Below are 18,910 nucleotides of genomic sequence, written 5' to 3'. Positions count from 1 at the left end.
TGTCCAAAGGGGTCTATTTGGAGTCTGTTGTTTGGAATCTTAGCATCTGTGGTGTCTTCTCTGGATACCTGAAGTATGAAGCACATGCTGAGGTAATGGCAGACTCCTTTATTTAATATTCCATTACTGCATGTGTGTATGTATGTATATGTATTTCTATAGTACAAACCTAAACAAAAGGCAGTGCACTCCAGACATAGCAATGACGAGTTTTGCGAGAAATAGAATTTCAAACCTGCCGCTATTTAAAAGGGAGAGAAATGATTGCTTTTTATCGGACCCCCCCTGACTTTTGTGCATCAATCACCAATCCGGGCATGTTATTCTGCAAAAACTTGCAATTTGGGTGGTATTTATTACCCCTGATAAATTCCAACTCAGCCAAGTTGCATTTTATAAGGTGCATTATTTTGCTTGCTTCATCTTCTTCAGCTGTCAGGTGAACTCGGATCATTGTCTGAAACTGACCTTTGAACTTGGCGACAGAAGAAGTTCTATTAAAAATGTTTTTCGTGGTGTTGGCGAAGAAATAATGTATTCATTCATTCATTCAGGTCTTGCTGGCTCTTCAAGCTGAAATGTAGATTGGGCGACGTCTGTCTTTCCATTCATCAGATAATTCAACCCATAACCCTGGTTTGCACGGGAAAGAAGGTACAGAGGGTCCCCTCTTTCACCTACTTGGGTGTCCTATTTGATGATAAAGACACTTGGGGTGCCCAACATAAGGCCAAATCAAATGCAGTGAGGAGATCGGCAGGAGCCATCTTGAATCTTGCTAGAAAATTGGGCTCAAGACCGACGAGCGCGATCCTCAAAGTATACAATGCTAAGAGTATTGAGAACAGGTTTTTAAGATCATTACTTTCTGTTCCCCAGTCTACCCCCACTTTTACTATTCATTCAGAATTGGGGGTTGGGTATGTCTCAGACGTCATAAAATCTGCCCCTGTCATTTCCTGGTTAAAAACCTGGTTAAATGAAGAGATTTCTTTACATCATAAAATTCTAGAAGATTGTCTAAATATGGATGGAGCACTTAAGATCCCATGGATGTTGTATGTGAAAAACATGTTAGCGCAGGTGGGACGTATCGACCTTTTTATTTCCACCGAGAGCATACGGAAGGAGGATGTTAAAACAATCAAGGAATCACTGATGAACCTTTTTATAACAGAGCGAGAGGAAATTGAACTCAAGAAAATGACAGTGAGAAGGAACTTTACACTCAAAACTGTCCCAGGTCCAGAACCTTACCTGGTATTTGTAAACAATCCATTCCACCGCTTTCTTTTAATTAGATTTTGTTTGAATTTAATACATTTTTTATTGGGCACACACTATAGATGGGATACCTCTGATAATAACAAACCTTGTGATTGTGACAACTTTTCGCCCCAGGACACTTTACATTTTATTATGTTCTGTGATCACTATGATAAAATCAGAAGGAAATATCTTGTTCCCATCCTTAGAGAGGCCCGCTTTGTACAAGTTAGGCCTGCACTCTTATTCCTGCAACTTTTGCACAATGCACACGTCACTTTCCATGTTGCAAATTTTTTAGTAGAAGGAGTACGCATTAATAAGAAGCGCAGCAAAAGCAATAATGGATTGATTATAAACGAAATTCCTTAAATGTAACCTCTATAAGAAAATAGATATATCGATGTTTTTAAATGTTTTAACTGTATCTTTTAACCTTTTTGACTGTATACATTAATTGTTTATGCACATGTCACTTTACATTACTCTGATGATATGAATTATGAACTATCATGTATATATATTATGTAAATATTCTTCTTGCGATTGTTTAACTTTTTGTGTGTAATCTTTGAAATGTACCCTGTGTCTTTTTATGATTTTTTTAAAAATCGAATAAAAGTGATTGACTGACATCAGATAATTCAGAAGCAAAGTGCATGCGACAGGTGCCTAGTGATTAGTTTCAGCCAAATGGTTACCAGTAATTGTGACTTACCCCAAGGGAAACAAGTGGTCAGAGCTGCCCATAAGGATGCCATACTTCCCGCACCCATGCACTTGTTGCGGAGTTGCCTATTAAAAAAAGAATAAAAATTGTTTTCTTTGACAATTGCATTTTATCGTCTGTGGTGTTTGCTTCCTAAGACTCTTTTCCATCTCATTTTAGGCTCCTTTATGCAGTCCTCCGAGAAATCTATTTCAATGGTAAAAGGTGGAAGGGCTGAATTCGCAGCAGCCTTGGCCTGGAATAAGACGGGGGCTTTCCCAGGGTCTCAGACTCTAACAGGTTGGATAGAGTCTACTAAAGATCATCCCGCTGTGCTCGATTTTAAGGTGAGAAGAAAACATGTTGTATTGATGAACCTGAAAATGCTGATGCACGCCCTCGGACCCACTGAGCTATAGTATGAAGTGCTTGCTCTATACGGCCTAAGAGGCTGATTGAAAATCTGTATAATCACAATAAATTCTCCATGGGACCTGCAGAATAAATTAAAACAGCCAGCTAATATAATCTGAGCACTGCCAAGCTCTCACATATCCTCCCTTGATCTCACTGTTAAGTGCTGTGTCGTAAGAAACAATATGAGTAGCACTCAAGCCACTCACAGACGATGCAACATCACTTACCACATGGGCTCCAGCAAGTATGACACCCTTTCGATCAAGCATTCCCCTATGATTTAGCGAGCTACCAGCTCTGAGTATCAGCTTTGGTTCCACGTGTTGAGTAGGAAGAACCATACAAATGCAACCAGACGATAATACAATAGCAGGCGAAATATGCAAAATAGACAAAGGCATGTTGGGGTACTCGTTTACCTAGTGTATCAATGGGTTTGAAGGTTGTTCGAAGCACAGATACTTGAGCAATGCAGGAGCATATGACCTTCTTTCCAAGTGCATCACTTATTGTTTTGCCTTAATTTAAATGATGTTCCAATGCCAAATATACCCAATTGTGTCCTCTAGTATGTCTGCTTTTTATTTCTGCAACAATAATCTTGGATCACTCTTTAGCTCTGTATTGATCTATGTCTTCACATATAGGGGCAGATGTATCAAGCCTTTTGCGACTCACAAAGGCCGAAATTTCGGCCTTTGCGAATCGCAAACGGCATTTTTGCATGTTTTGGAATGTATTAAAAAATCGCAATTTAAGGAATCACAAAAAATTGCGATTCCTTATTTTGCCATAGCATTTAAGGAATCACAATTTTTGTGATTCCTTAAATGCTATGTATGTAGCAATTTCATTTTGCAAATTTTGGTTAAGAAATCGCAAATTACCACCAACTTGTTGTTGATGGTAATTTGCGAATTCTTTTAAAAAAAGCACAAATTGTTATTTGTTAAGGTGGCATGTGACGCACACACATGCCCATAGGGCATGTATGTGTACCATATGCACACACATGTACATTTCAGGGGTGCAGCAGGGTGTCTTTGAGACACCCCTGCACTCTTGAAATAATTCTCAAATTGCGATTAGCAAATTGCGAATTTGCAATTTGAGAATTACTTCACAATCATACCTATGGGCCTCCTGCCCATAGGAATGCATGGCAAATTATTCCTTATTTGCGAATTCGCAAAATGCGAATTCGCAAATAAAGAATATTAAGGAATCGCTAAAAAATAGCGATTTTTTACATACATTCCATTTTGTGAATTCTAAATAGCGATTCGCACAAAATCGCTATTTAGGATTCGCAAAATGGAATCTTGAAACATCTGCCCCTTACTCTTCTTAAAATTCGCAATTAATACGTTCAGCAAAACTAATGCTCACCATATTTGGTAATGTCAATTTTTAGTCAAGTGGGTGTGTTTAGATACTATGTCCAAATATGCAAAAAATAAATATGATAATTAATGAAAGAAGATGTTTCACACTCCAGTATGAGAGATATATTAACTTCAAAAGCAAACAGTAGGTGTAAGTGGTGATTGACTTTATTGGAAAACAATAACATAAACATAATAAGTTGGTTAGCAGGAAAGATGTGAACGCAATCCATACTATAATATGACAGATTTGAGATGACACCACTGTGTTTTGCGGTTTCTCTTTCCACCAATTTCCGAAAGTTACCAACATTTGCAGGTCATTTTCCACCCTAAAAATCACTTGTAAAGTTACTTCTGGGGGCAAGAACATTCATTTAAATCATGGGACCTGTGGGGTTGAGTTTCTCCACTATAAAATAATTGAAATCAAAGTACAAGTTTGTTTTAAATGTACACGTGTGGAAATGTACAGTCTTACAGACCCATATGTAGAAACAGAAGTACTCATGATTATCTACTTCTTGTGTAGATATCCAGGAGTACATCTGGGATTATTTCTGAACTCCATAAAAGGTAAAGGTTTGAGTAGAGGGTTTTAACTCATTTTTTAAGATCAGGAAAGATGGATCTTGTTGGATCTGAGTGGGAAGGATATTACAGATCCTAGGATTTTGGCGGGTGAAAGTCTGGCACCTCCCTTTTTCCATGACTTTGATGTTGTGTGTGTTTCATTGCCCCTTGGAGATCTTCCTACTCCTTGATAGGTATGCAGGGTAGCTGTGGTTCTCAAGTTTACAGCACTAAGGGTGATGTAGTGAACATTGAAAAAAATGCAATCAAGTAGAGGAATCCAGTGTAGGTATTTGAGGGTGGTTGAGGATCTGTCAAACTTTGTTGCTCTTTTGATCATTTGGGCACCTGTTTGGAGGATTCAATTTCTGGGGATCAGATGTGAGACTGGAATATTGAACAGGGGGATGCTGTCTTCATCAGTATGTGACTAGAACAAGATTTGGATCGCTGTTTTGAAATCAGTGTTGTGGAGGAACACCTTCATGTTACACAGCAAGATCAATTGATATCAGTCTTCTTGTGTCTCCTAGGAAATTTGCATTCAGAAGCTAAAAGTGGTATTGATGTGGGATCTTCTGGATTTGGTGCTTTCAATAAGTTGTGGGGAGATACTTTCAAGATTCATTGTTGAGAGTCAGTTACAAACATGTTTGTGTTAGTTGTCTCTAATAATGAGCTATAGGTCAGTTTTCAGGAAGTTGAACTACAAAGCGTCTTAAACCCCAACAGAGTAAAGATGTAGGTTTTTAACAAGGTGATGTAATTTCTTCACTTAGTTTCAGAAAAAGCTGTGTGTCCTCTACGTGGTAATGCATTTTGATTTACTTGTCAGCCAAGGTGATTTGCAGGAGTTCCATGTAGTAAATGAATAGAAAATGATACACAAATAACTTGGAGGAACTGAGAAGGATTTCAGGAATGAGGTGGGATGAGAAGGAGCTTATTTGCATGAACTAGAACCTACTGTTTAGGTACATTATAAGTCACTGAGCATGACACAATCAATGGCCAATCTCTTTCAGAGATTAATTTTTAAATTGTAATGGTTGAAGGTGTTAAATGCTCCAAAGTGGTCCAGCAGGCTGAGAAGGCTTAGGTTGCTATTGCCAGTAATATGCAATACTGCATTGTGGTCTAAATCCCAAATAATGGTTGCCAGAAATTGGGTTATTAATTTTGGAGGAGGAGACCCCTGCCACTTTAATGATAACAATCGGGTTAGGTCAACTACTGGGAAAGTTTCCTCTGGCCAGTCCTGCAGGCTGAAGCTCCACAGGGTAAGGTTCTAGGTGCCAGGTCTCTCTTCTCCCAGGTCTTCTGCAAGGGCCAGTCCACTCCGGTCCACTGAGCTGTCTTTTAGTCAGGAGTCATTCTGCTTTTAGTGTCCCTTAATCAGACAAAATGGGTGGTCAGTCATTTATCCCTTGGAAATCAGTTCCCATCACTAGGTTAAAGCAACTTTCAGGAGTCCTTGAGTGCGGTTCCCTTCTTCCGAAAGAGGTTCTTCTTCAAATGGAGTTTTCCTATGAAAATTCACAAGCCAATGATCATTATTTTCTGTAAGTCACCCACCTCTTTTCACAGCACATCTTCTTTGTCTTACTGACACAGTATTTTAAAACCTTGTGTGTATTTGATATAATTGTGTCTACCTAGTGCAATCTAGACCGCAAGGTTGCACAGGCCACAGGGCTCCAGGTGCTTCGAGCGGGGCCGCCAACGTGGAGGTCAGCACACTAGCTTTCATCACGCTGGGGGGTTAAAAGGCCCGCCAATGCGAATGCGCAGCCGCTGGCATGCCAAAGGCGCGCCTAAGGCAAGCCCGTCTGCACCCGTCCGTGCTCAGGCCGGGCTCAGGGCCTGTCCCCCTGGCCATAGAGGGGGAAGTGCTAGGTGTCCTAGTATACCTCTAGAAGGAATGTCAAAACACCTCAGAATTATTTGCCCCTCCTGCAACATCCGTCTACAGTCTAGACCTTCTGTCTTAGGCCCCAGCAACATAATAGGTAAGAGGGACAATAAGGCGGGCCCACCACCCCTTAGAGGCATGCTGTTGAATGCTAGATCATTAATCAAACATAGCACGGAATGCGCTCGGCTCATCGGAGAACAAGACATTAATTTGGCCCCCATAACTGAATCATGGTTGGATCAGGCCTCCAGGCCTGGCTCAGCTAACGCTACCCCACTGGGATTTCACTGTCATACCTTGGCAGACCTCACGAAAGAGAGGGAGGACTAGCAGTTATCTACCACCACTCATTGGAACCACTCATATTTTACAATGCTTCAAATGCCTCTTATGAGGCTCTTTCATTTACCCTACGTACCTCACACCACAGTACCCTCAAGGGGATACTTCTTTATCGCCCTCCGGTACCTAGGGGTGGTTTCCTAGAACAGCTGGGGTCACTGCTTGCAGAAGGGTTATGCGCAGACTCCTTTTCTGTGCTAGGGGATTTTAACTTCCATCTGGGGGACCTATCCAATCCAGACACTGTCGCTGTAGTGCAGATGATGGAGGCAGGTGAACTTAAACAGCTGATTGGAGGACCAACATACAGCAAGGGGCATACCTTAGACGGTATATACTCCAATAATTCCACACTGACAGTCAGCTTGGTACTCCCTCTGGTATGGTCTGATCACAACGCAACACAATGTGTGTGTGTGTGATGTACATACCCTCGGCAGCCAGCATATGACATTTAGCCCGAGCTTGTCATGAGCACCGCGGCGCTGCCCGTGCCCCCCTCCCTCAGCACAGCAGGGGAATTAGCCCCGCAGGGGAGGGGTTAACTCCCTTAATGCTGTTGCTGCATTTCTGCACCATCTACTATCCCCTTATAGGAAAGCTAACTAGAGCAATTGGGTGAATCCAATTTTACCAACACCATTTCACAGAGTCCTAATACCTGTGCGAAATTGGATTGCTTAAAGTTAGAAATTGCAATGCTTAGTTCCTAAGAATTCATTTTTCCCTTTACCTAGGCCTCATCATCCATCTATGTAACGTTGCTGTCTAACACTTAATTTTTTTTAAGTTCAAGTAAAATTTTATTAGGAGAAACAAATTCGGCAATACAAAAATGAAAGATACACAGTATCATCAATAAGTATAATGGATTAGGATGTCACAGTAAGTATCAAAAGGTAAAGAATGTGAAAGGGGAAAAGGAAGAAAAAGAAGAAAAAGGAAATAAGAAGGGAACGAGGCTGGAGACGTAAAATGTGCATTGTAAGAGGCATAGTAATATGAGAAATAATGCATATATACGCAGAGAAGTAGATACTGGAGAAAAAAGAAGGAACGAAAGGCAACTCAGGGGGGTTTCAAAACTTCTTGCTGAAATGGGGACAAGTGAGAGGTACGCTTGGCACAAACATCCAGATAGAGGGTGACAGGAAGCCATAGCGCATGTCTTTTCGGGGCTAGGGAGAGGGGGTGAACAAAGGCAGTGTCCAGTCTATGATTGAAACATACATTAAACCACCAAGCTTTGAAAGTAATACCCTTTGAGTCTTTCCAATTCACAGTAATCTGTTGAAACGCAACAGCTAGTAACAAGTCGATAATATGAACATTCATGTCAACTGCGGACCAGGAAGAAGAGAGTGAGCCAAGGAAAAGGTCAGGGAGAGAAAATGGGACAGAAGTGTGGAAAATAGAGTTAATTTGGTTCCATACCATAATCCAAAATGCGTGCGTGAGAGGACAGAGAAAGAGCATGTGAAAAAGCGTGGCATTGGGGATAGAGCAGGACCAGCAGATGTCCGGGACCAAAGGGAATCTTTTATGAAGGAGAGATGGTGTTGTGAAGGAGACGATTATAAAGGAAGAAAAGTGTTTGAGTAAGAGAGGCAGCTCTAGAGGATTTGCGAAGCTTGGTCCATATTTTATCCCACAGGGAGGTGGGCCAAGATACGGCTAAGTCAGATTCCCATTGCTCTTCCACTGTGGTTTTTGGCCGAGGTGAGGGAGGATGATGGAAAGAATGGTAGATGGAGGACGCTGAAAAATTAGAGCGCAGTTGAGAATGCAGAGAAGAAATTGCAGTATTAGAGATGTTAGTTGGAGAAGAGTGAGGGAGGGAGTCAAATACAGACATGACTGCAGTCTTGAGTAGGGTGTATTTATGAATAAAGGAGGAGGGGAGAGAGAAATTACGGCGAAGATCAGAAAAAGTTGTAAAGGCAGACCCCGTGAATAGTTGGGAAACCCAGATCAAACCGCGTTGCCTCCAAGTTTTCCAGTAAAAAGGTTTCAAGTTGATGAGAATGCTATTATTATGCCATATAGTGGTGGTGAGAAGTTCAGTAGTGGAAGAGGGAGGATCTGGAGCGGAAGCTAAAAGTAGTTTTGCAGTGTATTTGTGAATGGGAGATGATAAGAATTGGGGTTTACGAGAGAAGGAAAGATACTCAGCAAAAGAGAAGGGGGAAAGAGAGAGGCGTTCAAGTTCAGCCCAAAGGGGAAGAGGCTCGGCAGGATCTTTGAGCCAAATAGAAGCTTGTTTCAGGAGGAAAGCTTTGTGATAAGCAGGAAAGTGTGGGAAATTAACCCCGCCCTCCGATTTGGGGAGACGTAATCAGGATAAAGACATGCGCGGTTTCTTACCAGACCATAAAAAAGAAGATAAAGTGTTATTGATTTTTGCAAAAAATTTGGCAGGGATGGAAACAGGGATATTGGAAATGGTATAGAGGACAATTGGGGTGAGCATCATCTTGATGGTGTCAAGGCGGCCCCACCAAGAGAGGTAAAGGGGTGTAATCTGGATGTAAGGTCAGATAGTTTCTGGGTACATTTAGTAAGGCATAATGAGATAGTATCTGGGATAGAGGGGGTGATATACAAACCGAGATATTTTATGTGGGTCGGACTCCATTTAAAGTTGGACGTCACAAAGTCCGGCTTAAAGGTGAATTTAGTGAGGGGAAGAATTTCACACTTATCATTGTTCAGTTTATAACCGGAGAGATGAGAATAAACGTTGACTTCGGCAAGGAAAGCTGGGATAGAAACAGATGGGTTCGAAATGAATAGTAAAATGTCGTCTGCGTAGGCAGCCAACTTAACTTGTGAATGAGGAAGAGGAAAACCGTGGATATTCGGATTTTGACGTAGCTTGGACAGAAAAGGTTCTAGGGCAAGGTTAAAAAGAAAAGGGGAAGAGGACAGCCTTGCCTAACGCCTCTGCCGAGGTTAAAAAAGGAGATCAGGCCATTAGCACAAACAGCTGCCCTGGGGTTGGTATAAAGGAAGGAGATGAGGGAAATAAAGTTAGGGCCGAACCCAAACCATTTTAATGCGGAGAAAAGAAAAGACCATTCAACCCTATCAAATGCCTTCTCGGCGTCTAAGGCGATTGCGGCTAAGGAATCATTAAATCGTGACGATTTAGAGAGAACATAAAAGAGGACTCTGGTGTTATCTGAGATAAAGCGACCCTTAACAAAGCCTGACTGTTCAGGACCTAGGAGATCTGGGAGAAAAGGATCCAATCTGATAGCTAAAGATTTGGCATATAATTTATAATCAATGTTGACAAGTGATATCGGTCTATAATTCTTGCAGTGTTGGGTGTCCTTCCCTTCCTTCGGTATAATGCATGTATAAGCGTCTGAGAAGGTACCCGAGGAGGCACCATTGTTTTTGAAGGAATCAAGAAGGTAATGTAGTTTGGGTAATAAAATTTTGGCAAAGTGTTGGTAAAATTCGACAGTGAAACCATCTGGACCGGGGGCCTTGTCTTTCTTAAGAGAGTGAAGTGCGGAATGTAATTCTCGAATGGTGAGGGGATTTTCAAGGGAGGACAAGTCAACAGGAAAGTTGGGAGGAGGTTGAATGTTCGTAAAGAAGGTGGAAATAGATTGAGCAGAGGGTTGAGTTTCAGAAGAATAAAGTGTAGAATAGAAACGAGAAAATTCCTCCAAAATAGCAGTATCTTTATGTTGCAAAACAGCATTAACATCGAAAACAGACTCAATATTCAATTTGTTTTGTTTAACTTTCAGATAATTTGCAAGAACTTTCCCCGCCTTATTTTTCCCCCCATAAAATTTCGAACTGGATTTTAATAAGTACAACGATGCATCTTCAGTAGACTGTTTGTTATAATTCATTTTTGCATTCACAAGGGCTGTTAAACTGTTCTGGGAGTGTGAGGTATAAAAGGAATGTTCTAGAGCTTTGATCTGAGATAGGAGGGCAGTGGTGCGTTGACGCGCAAGCTTGCGCTTAACGGCAACATGTCTAAAGAGAAAATCTCTGGCCGCCGCTTTGTAAGCGTCCCAAATAGTATGGGTAGCCAAGGAGGGGTCATCATTGACGGCAAAAAATTCGGTAGTGAACTCAATAAAGGAGGCAGAAAATTTGGGATCTAGAAGGAGGGTGTTGTTGAAACGCCATCTTTTAGGACCGGTGGATTTGGGTAAAATATCAATCTGAATCAGAACTGGGGCATGATCAGAAAAAACAATGGGACCAATTTCAGCATGGGTAAGGGATTGGGAGACATGGTGAGAAAGAAAAATATAGTCAATACGTGATTGGGAGTGGTGAACCGGGGAATAAAATGTGAATTCTTTACTGGTTGGGTTACAAATGCGCCAGGCGTCGACTAGGTTATGTTGAGAGATGGCGTGTGTGAATAGCTTATGGGACTTGTTAGGAGTAAAAAAAGATTTGGAGTGCCTATCCAAAAAGGGATCCAATGGCATGTTACAATCACCTGCTAAAATAAAATTGTCATCAATACATTCAGTAATACGAAAGGCAAATGCATTCCAAAAAATAGGGTTCCCACCTGTGGGGGCATAAACATTAAGTAGGGAAATAGGTACACCTTTTGAGGACAATTTGACAATTAACCATCTACCATCAGGGTCAGACTCGAAATGCATCACAGAATGGGAGAAAGACTTACGGAGTAACAAAGCAACCCCATTTCTTTTGCCATCGCCAGGAGCTGAGAAAACCTTTCCAACCCAACCCCTTTGAAGTTTGGCAGCCTCAATATCAGATAAATGGGTTTCTTGCAGGAAGGCGATATCAATATTCAATTTAGCTAGATGGGAAAGGATTTTTTGCCTCTTAATGGGCGAATGTAAACCTTTAACGTTCCAGGAAACAATGCGTACTGACATCAAGAATAATTAGCAAGTGGAAATGAAAAGAAGGAACTTAAGAGAGCCTCATAAAAGAAGAGAGATGAGAAAAAGGAGAATAAGAAAGGAAGGAAAACGGAGAGAAAATGAGAAGAAAATGTTGGAAGACACGAGAGCCCATATGAGAATGTAGTATAAATAATACAAGAGAAGATTGCAGAGGAGAACATAGGCTGTGGGAAAAGTGGAAAAAACTGATGGAGTGAAAAGAAAGAAAAGGAAAAGAGCCAGAGAAAGAGAGCAACAAGAAAAGCCATAGCGGGAAATCTGAGAAAAAAGAGGAAAAAAAAGAGCGGTAAGGTAAGATAATGGAGTTGTGAGAAGGAAAGAGAGAGAAAAGCGAACCAAAAGGAAAAGAGGTCACTAGAGAAAGGAATCAAAGGGAAGTAAATAGAAAGTTCAATGTAAAAAAGACTAGAAGAGAGATACAAAAATGACGAAAAGAATAAAAAAAGGGAGAAAGCATGGAAAAGGAGCATGTAAAGAACAGGTTTAGGGAGACAAAACCGACTAACAATGATGAGGAGACTAATAACTAAAAAAGAAGAATGACCAGATACTTACAAGGGTGAAGAAATGAGGGTACAAAATCTGGAAGGAGGACGGAAGGGATGAAAACGGAGACGAGACGAGGGGGGTAAGGCCAACCAACGAAGGCGGGAAACGGGGCAACGAAACGTCCAACCGGGGAGACATGACGGGCGCTAAAATAGGGAGCTGCAAAAAGAAGGAGAACAGCATAGTTAAATGAGAAGAAATATCACAAAGAAAACAATGAAAAGAAGACAAGCGTATCATAAAATGCAAGAAACATCAAAACAGGAATCCTGGCAAAAAAGGCCAGTCTTGAACCAGGTGAAGGAGCAACAAGCAGAATAACGAGAAAAACAGGGATAAAAAAGGTAGCAGAGCATCAGGAAATCCAAAGACAACTGTGCAAAAAGTCACGGAGGAAACGATGATGAAGAACCAGAGCTGGAGAATTCCATGTTACCAGGACCACAGGAGTTGAGGAAACTGCGAAGGCGCACCGGATCTTCATAGGTCGTGGTCTTGTTGTTGTAGGTAACCTTGAATAAACAGGGATGGAATAGGCCATATCTTGCTCCAATAGATCGAAGTTCTGCTCTCATGTCCAGGAATGCTTTACGTCGACTTGCTGTGGCTTTGGCGTAATCTTGGGCGAAGAAAAGGGTGGAGTCAGACCAAGTTAAGCGTGGAGATGCTTTGGCAGCCAAGAGTACCTTCAAAAGATCTGTGTATTCCAGAAAATACATTATGACTCCTCTGGGCTTCGCAGTTGGAGAAGTAGAAGAGGGAAGTCAGCCAAGCCTATGGGCACGCTGAATGTTGAGCGTGGTGTCTTCGGGTAGATGCAGAAGCTTGGGCAAGAAGGACTGGAAGAAAGTGATAGGATCACTCCCCTCGCAACCCTCTTTCAGGCCGTAAAGACGGAGATTATTGCGTCTATTTCTATTTTCAAGGTCCTCCACCTGTTTCTGGAGAGAGGACAGCTGCGCATCCATGTGGGGAATTTTGATGGCTGACTCTCGAAGAGTGGAGACAGACTTTTCCACAGTGGAGACCCTGGCATCCATCTGAGACCAGTTGTCAGTGAGCGTTTGCAACTTGGCATTAGTCTCTTCCATGTATGGGCGCAATGCTCTAATCTCCTCAAGTAAGAGCTCCATGGAGATGGCTGAGGAGGGTGTCGTGGGAGAAGGGGGGTTTTTCTTTAATCGCTTTGGAGTGGTTTTAGAGGAGGTCTGTGGAGAAGGATCCATCGTAGACATCGAATCACAGGCGTTGATGGATGTGGAAGCTTCTAAATGAGCTAACGCTGAAAACAGTTTGGAATTTTTTATATAGTTGCGCTTGGGGGTCTTCCCGTTATTAGTCGCCATGCAAATGTGCGTTGAGAGGATTACAGAAGACGCACAAACAGAGTCTGAGTAAGCAAAAAATGGGTAGTAGGGGCAAAAAGCATCCAAAAAGAAAAGCAAGAAGCCAAAAAAAGAGTCAATGTGGATCGAGGAGCAGTAAAAATATCGAAATGGCCAAAGAAGCAAGGAAGCTCCTAATATAGAGCGCAATAATAGTGGCAGTGAGAGAAGCGCATCACAAAATGGCGCCTCGCTCTGAGGAGATGTGAAAATCCAAGCATGTTCCACTTATGGAGCCAAAAAGCAATAAAGAGTCACCTGAAGCATTTCGGACGTTGTTCCCATAACCGCAGGCAAGTGGAGGAGAAACCAGGAGGCTGTGTGATGCTGTAAAGCAGACACGAACGGTCGCGTCTGTGCGCAGCTCCGCGGCGGCAGACAAGATGGCGGTCGCGGCCGCTGCAGAGCCGCGATCGGGACGAAAATGCGAGCCCGCGGGAATAGGGGCTTCAGACTGCTGCAAAAGATCACACACTAGAAGCCCGGCACTGTCCGACAATTGACGCTGTGCTCATGGTGAGAAATGGTGAGCGCAGCCCGCCTGTCAGTCCCGGCGCGGACAGAGCTCACCGCCGAGCCGCCATTCGGATCGGGCGCTTAGCCACGCCCCCTCTAACACTTAATTTGAGCCACTGTTTATTTTGTGTTATAATAAAGATTGGCAGACTTCATTAGCCAAGAACAAAATTCCTCGTAGCTACCATAGCATAGTCTACTTTACCGGCTGACTAACCTACTATGTAACATGTTGTGTGTTGAGAACCGATGTTATAAACGTTAAAGCTCCATGTGTTAGAATTAGTGAGAAACTCTTCGAATGTATGTCATTGCAACAGTTGCTCTTAGACTGTTTCCTATATATTAGGAGCATGTGAACCATGTACTATTGTAGTAAATGTGTGAAGATTTTGTCTGAAGTCTTATAAAAATGTGTGATTTCTCCATGTTAGGAGGAGACCCTTTCTCCAATCGTAGAAGGTAAATCTATCCTGGATTATCCTGGATTATTATGAGAACTTTACTGATTTCTTGCTGTGCTCTTTATTATTTGTAGGCTTATTGGGTATTCCATCTGATTACCTAGCTTTTGAATTTCTGTATTTTACTTATCTAACTAAATCTTAAATCTAAGATCCTTGTCTGTTGTCCTTTACCAAAAATGCTCATTTCGTTTCTTCTGTACATTGCTTACTTGGCTTATTAATAGAAACGGGTCCAGCTGAGAGCACCGAAGTCCGGTAGGAACTACACCGCTCCCGATTTGGCACCAGGATCCTGAAAATAAATGTAATGTGTGGGTTTGCATGCTGGTACCCGCAAAAATGTTGTTCAGACATTTTTAAAAAGCCTGTGGTGACTATGCAGAAGAGATATATTTGCTACACATAGTCATGGAGGAGGACTTTGTTGTTCATTTTTTTCATGGGTTTGTATGGCAGTTGCCTTTTTGATGGTATTGCTCAGGATTTTGTGCTTTGAGAATGTTATTTTTAAGTTCTTCTGGCTCCTGGCTGGGTATCTTCCAGAAAGTTAGTGTATGTGTGGTGTAGGTAGAGTCATGGAAGGCTACTTAGATATTGTTGCTGGGATAATGCTATTTTTTTAAGATCTGGGGTTCAATGACTTGAAGAGGCCTGATAGCTCCCTGATAAAAACGGGGTTCACTTCAACCTGTAATGAGGCTGCGCTGGCGGAAACAGGGATAGTAGGAGACCAATTATAGTTGGCACTTGGGCAGTGTACCTATGGAAATAGTTACATGATATCCCTATTTAGGAAAAATGAGAAAGAGAACATATTGCACATTTTGACGAATAAGACACTGACTCATTCTATTTCTAATGCACTTAAATCACTTTATGGCACCACGGGGCGAATCTACTTTAGCCATTTATTAGCTGTATGTAAGATGAAAATACCCCCCAACGCTGTTCTATGTTGTAGAAATGATAAAAGCAGATCAATGGCACTTTATGCATAGAGTAGAGGGAAGGATTCTGCATTTAATTTGCAATCTAAATACGATGGCGCCAATCGAGGCATTACACACTGCAATAGGTTTGGTAAGCACTTATGTAAGAGGATTGGCAGTCATAGTACTTTCGGGTCATCAACTTTTTCACTTGCAGGAAAACACCATTAGGAAGCTTATTAGTGTAGAATGATTTAATCTCGTAAGAGCTGACTGTATTCTGATGACAAATCTCTTATCCGCACTTGGACACTTTAGTTTTTTGGTTGATAGCTTTATTTCGATATCTTAAAAGCATTACATACAAATATAAAACTGCAAATCATCAATTAAAAATACATTCAGAAATTAAAACAGTAAGAGAATACCATCGATGGATACAATAAAATAGTTAAAAATGAATTAAATTGATATAGTCAGTCTTTTGGAGCGAATCAACCATGCCCATTTTAAAAATTTTGAGACAGTACAAACTATAGGGAGGGAGGTGTCAGATTGTAAAATACGTAGTGCCACCATATGCTGGTGTGTCCCTAATAGTCTGAAAACAGGTTTGAGCCAACACCTCCTTGGACGGGAGTAATCAGGGTACTCAAAAAGAATGTGCGCCACCGTCTCGGGCCTTGTGGAGCAAAGGGCACAAAAAGGCGACAACTGTACAAGCGTGTTCCATCTAGAAAGAAGATCCCCTGTCGGGAGGGTGCCCAATCTGAACTTGAAATACAGAGCCCTATCAATTGGCATAGTGATCAAATCCAGATAGGGTTCGTAAGCCGCCACGTCCTTCATTCTTAAAAAGGCTGCGGTGGAGTTGCAGTGACGGGGATTACCAATCAGTTTGGAGGAGACCCATTCCCAATATATTTTTTTCAAGTTGGCTTTAGATGGTGCAGATTTAGTGGCCCAATGAGCCCCCAGACCCAATTCCCCCAAAAGGTTTTTAACGTCCCTTAGCCATTGGATCTTATGCCAGCCCCCCATTCCCATCACCTCAGACAGCCCATCGGCGTATGATTTCAGTTCTGGGACCCTCCATAAGTGGGCCCATAAGAGCAACGGCCGGAGGCGAGCCTGGTCTTTAATTGTTTTACAGCCCACATCCAACAGCACAGGAACTGTAGGGGTGCTCAAGGGGAGAGTCAAAAGGTCTTTCAGAAATTTGCTCTCTGCCTTGGATAGAGCCTTCAGATTGCAGAGGCCCCAAAGCTCTGCCCCATATAGTGCTGCTGTGACTCCTCTTGCTCTGTAGATGTCAATCACGGGTGCCACGAACTGTTTAGATGAGGCGCGATACTCCCTTAGCAACGCACCCCCCACCCTTTTATGGCTAAGGATCATCTTGTTAATGTGGGGTGTCCAGCTCATAGAGTCGCTCACCCGTATTCCCAAGTAGTCAAATTCGGGGACTTTCTCGAGAGGGACAGAGTTCAGGGCTGGAGCGCGTCCTAGTTTCCGTGGTGGGCGCATGATCAAGTATTTTGTCTTTTCCACGTTGATCACCAGGCCCCTTACAGAGCAAAATTCCTGGAAACGATTTAGAAGCTTCTGGAGGTCCTGGGGAGTCTTGGCAATGAGGAGGGTGTCGTCTGCAAACAGCAGGGTGGGGATCCGTACGCCCCCAGGGAGGGTGCGTCTGCTGGTTCTTGAAGCAGCTGCTCTACCACACCATTTACGTACAAGGAAAATAGTGTGGGAGCTAATACACATTCCTGTCGGACGCCCCTGCAGACCGGGATCCTATCAGTCTTTTCCCCATTCTGACCCCAACGCACCTGGGCGTAGTTATCTGTATGGAGTTTGATCAGGAGCAACAGAATTTAAGGGGGCAGCCCAAGACCCTTCAGAACCCTCCAGAGTTCCTCCCTAGGAACCAGGTCAAAGGCAGTCTTCAAGTCAATGAAGGCCAGGTAAAGACTGCCTTTTCCCATCTCCACCACCTTCCAACGCAATAACATCAGTCTGAAAACCTGTTCGATGGTCCCCGTTCCTGAGCGGAATCCCGCTTGGAAGTCTGACAGAATATGGTTTTTGTCCACCCATTGGAGGATCCTCCCCAGGATCACCTTCCCCTCCACCTTTTGCGTCGAGTCAATCAGGCTTATCGGCCTGTAGTTCCCCGGACTGTCCCGACAGCCCTTTTTAAATATAGGGACAACCTCTGCCCCTTTCCAAGATTCAGGAACAGGACCTCCCTCCAGGATGGCATTCAGAAGAGCAGCTACCAGTTTACACCATTCGGTCGGGTAGGCCCGGAGTAAGTCCCCTGGAAGGCCATCAGGACCCGCTGCCTTCAAGGGTACCAGGGACTTAATTACATTTACAACCTCCCGTGGAGTGAAGGGATCCGGAATGCTGTCCTCTACCAAAAGTGCAGGGCAAAATGGCTCATTGAGGGACCCTTCTACCGGTGAGTATAAGGCCCTGAAGTGGTTAAACCAGATCTGGGCCGGGATAGTACAAGTCCTCAACGTATCGTCAGGTCGGTTCCTAGATCCCACCAAGTTCCAAAAACCCCTAGCATCCTTTTCTTGGCTAGCAACCAGGAGGTCCGCCCAGAATTTTTCCTCCCACTCCTTTTTTGCTATTTTTAGGGTTTGGGTGTAAATCTTCCTAGCCGACCTGATCCTAGTTTGGGATTTTAGTTTAACTGCTTCCACCAGCGCTTTCTTACTAGCCCCACATTTGTGGGTATACCAGCCTTGTCTTTTCAATGGGTGGACTCGGGTTTTGACCCCAGTAAGTCTAATTGGGACAATAAACAGGTTGCTTATGGCCGTGGTCAAATCACAAAAGACCCCAAACACCTCCTAAGGCCCACCCTCAGGAGAGTCCAAAATGCCTTGGGCTGTGGCCAGAAGTAGTGTTATAGCTACAACCCTTTCCTCAGAAAGGGTGAGCTTTGCCCATTTCAGCCTCCTGCCACAATTCGAGACAGATGTTTCCCCCTGTTTGACGATGGTACAGGACCAAGGGCTCTCCTTGCCCTCCTGCCACCAAGGGGTCAGAGCGAGAGAGAGCAGGTTGTGGTCGCTCTCAACGGATGTGATGACTTCCATATCCCTCACCGAACTCCATAAGCACACGTCAAGCAAGATGTAATCAATTCTTGACGTGTGGTTGGGCCTGTTGTATGTGTGGGCTCCCGCCTTGTCAGAGCTTGACCTCCCTTTAAGGGCCCTCAGGTCAAATTCCATGCTAAGTGTGTTTATCTGGATTGCAACTTCAGTCCACCTCTTTATCGGGGTTGACTCTAAGGTCGGAATCCCCCTCCTTCGATCCCCCTCCTCCAGATCCAAAGTGTCGTCCGAGCCCAAGGGCTCGAATGTACAGTTTAAATCGCCCGCAACCAGGGTGCATGATTTAAGTGGTGATGACCTTAGCAAGCCCTCTAAGAGAGCAATGGTGGGCGACTGTCTACCTCCCTTTGTGCCCCATGCATAGATGTTATAGATGTTCAAGATGGCGCGACCCC

At 43.2% G+C, this 18,910-nt stretch overlaps 1 protein-coding gene across 1 annotated transcript in view; it reads left to right on the top strand.

Moving 5' to 3' along the window:
• The window catches only part of LOC147726456 (complement component C6-like), a 563,575-nt gene that overhangs the window by 357,143 nt on the left and 187,522 nt on the right, over positions 1 to 18,910 (top strand). Inside the window, exon 10 of the mRNA XM_086960580.1 lies at positions 2,156 to 2,322. Within this exon, the coding sequence (XP_086816706.1) occupies positions 2,156 to 2,322 (167 nt within the window). The remainder of the gene's footprint in view (positions 1 to 2,155; positions 2,323 to 18,910) is intronic.

This window comes from Lissotriton vulgaris, chromosome 3_1 (assembly GCF_964263255.1).
Source record: "Lissotriton vulgaris chromosome 3_1, aLisVul1.2, whole genome shotgun sequence".
NCBI classification, from domain to species: Eukaryota; Metazoa; Chordata; class Amphibia; order Caudata; family Salamandridae; genus Lissotriton; species Lissotriton vulgaris.
This window is presented reverse-complemented; position numbering and strand designations above follow the sequence as displayed.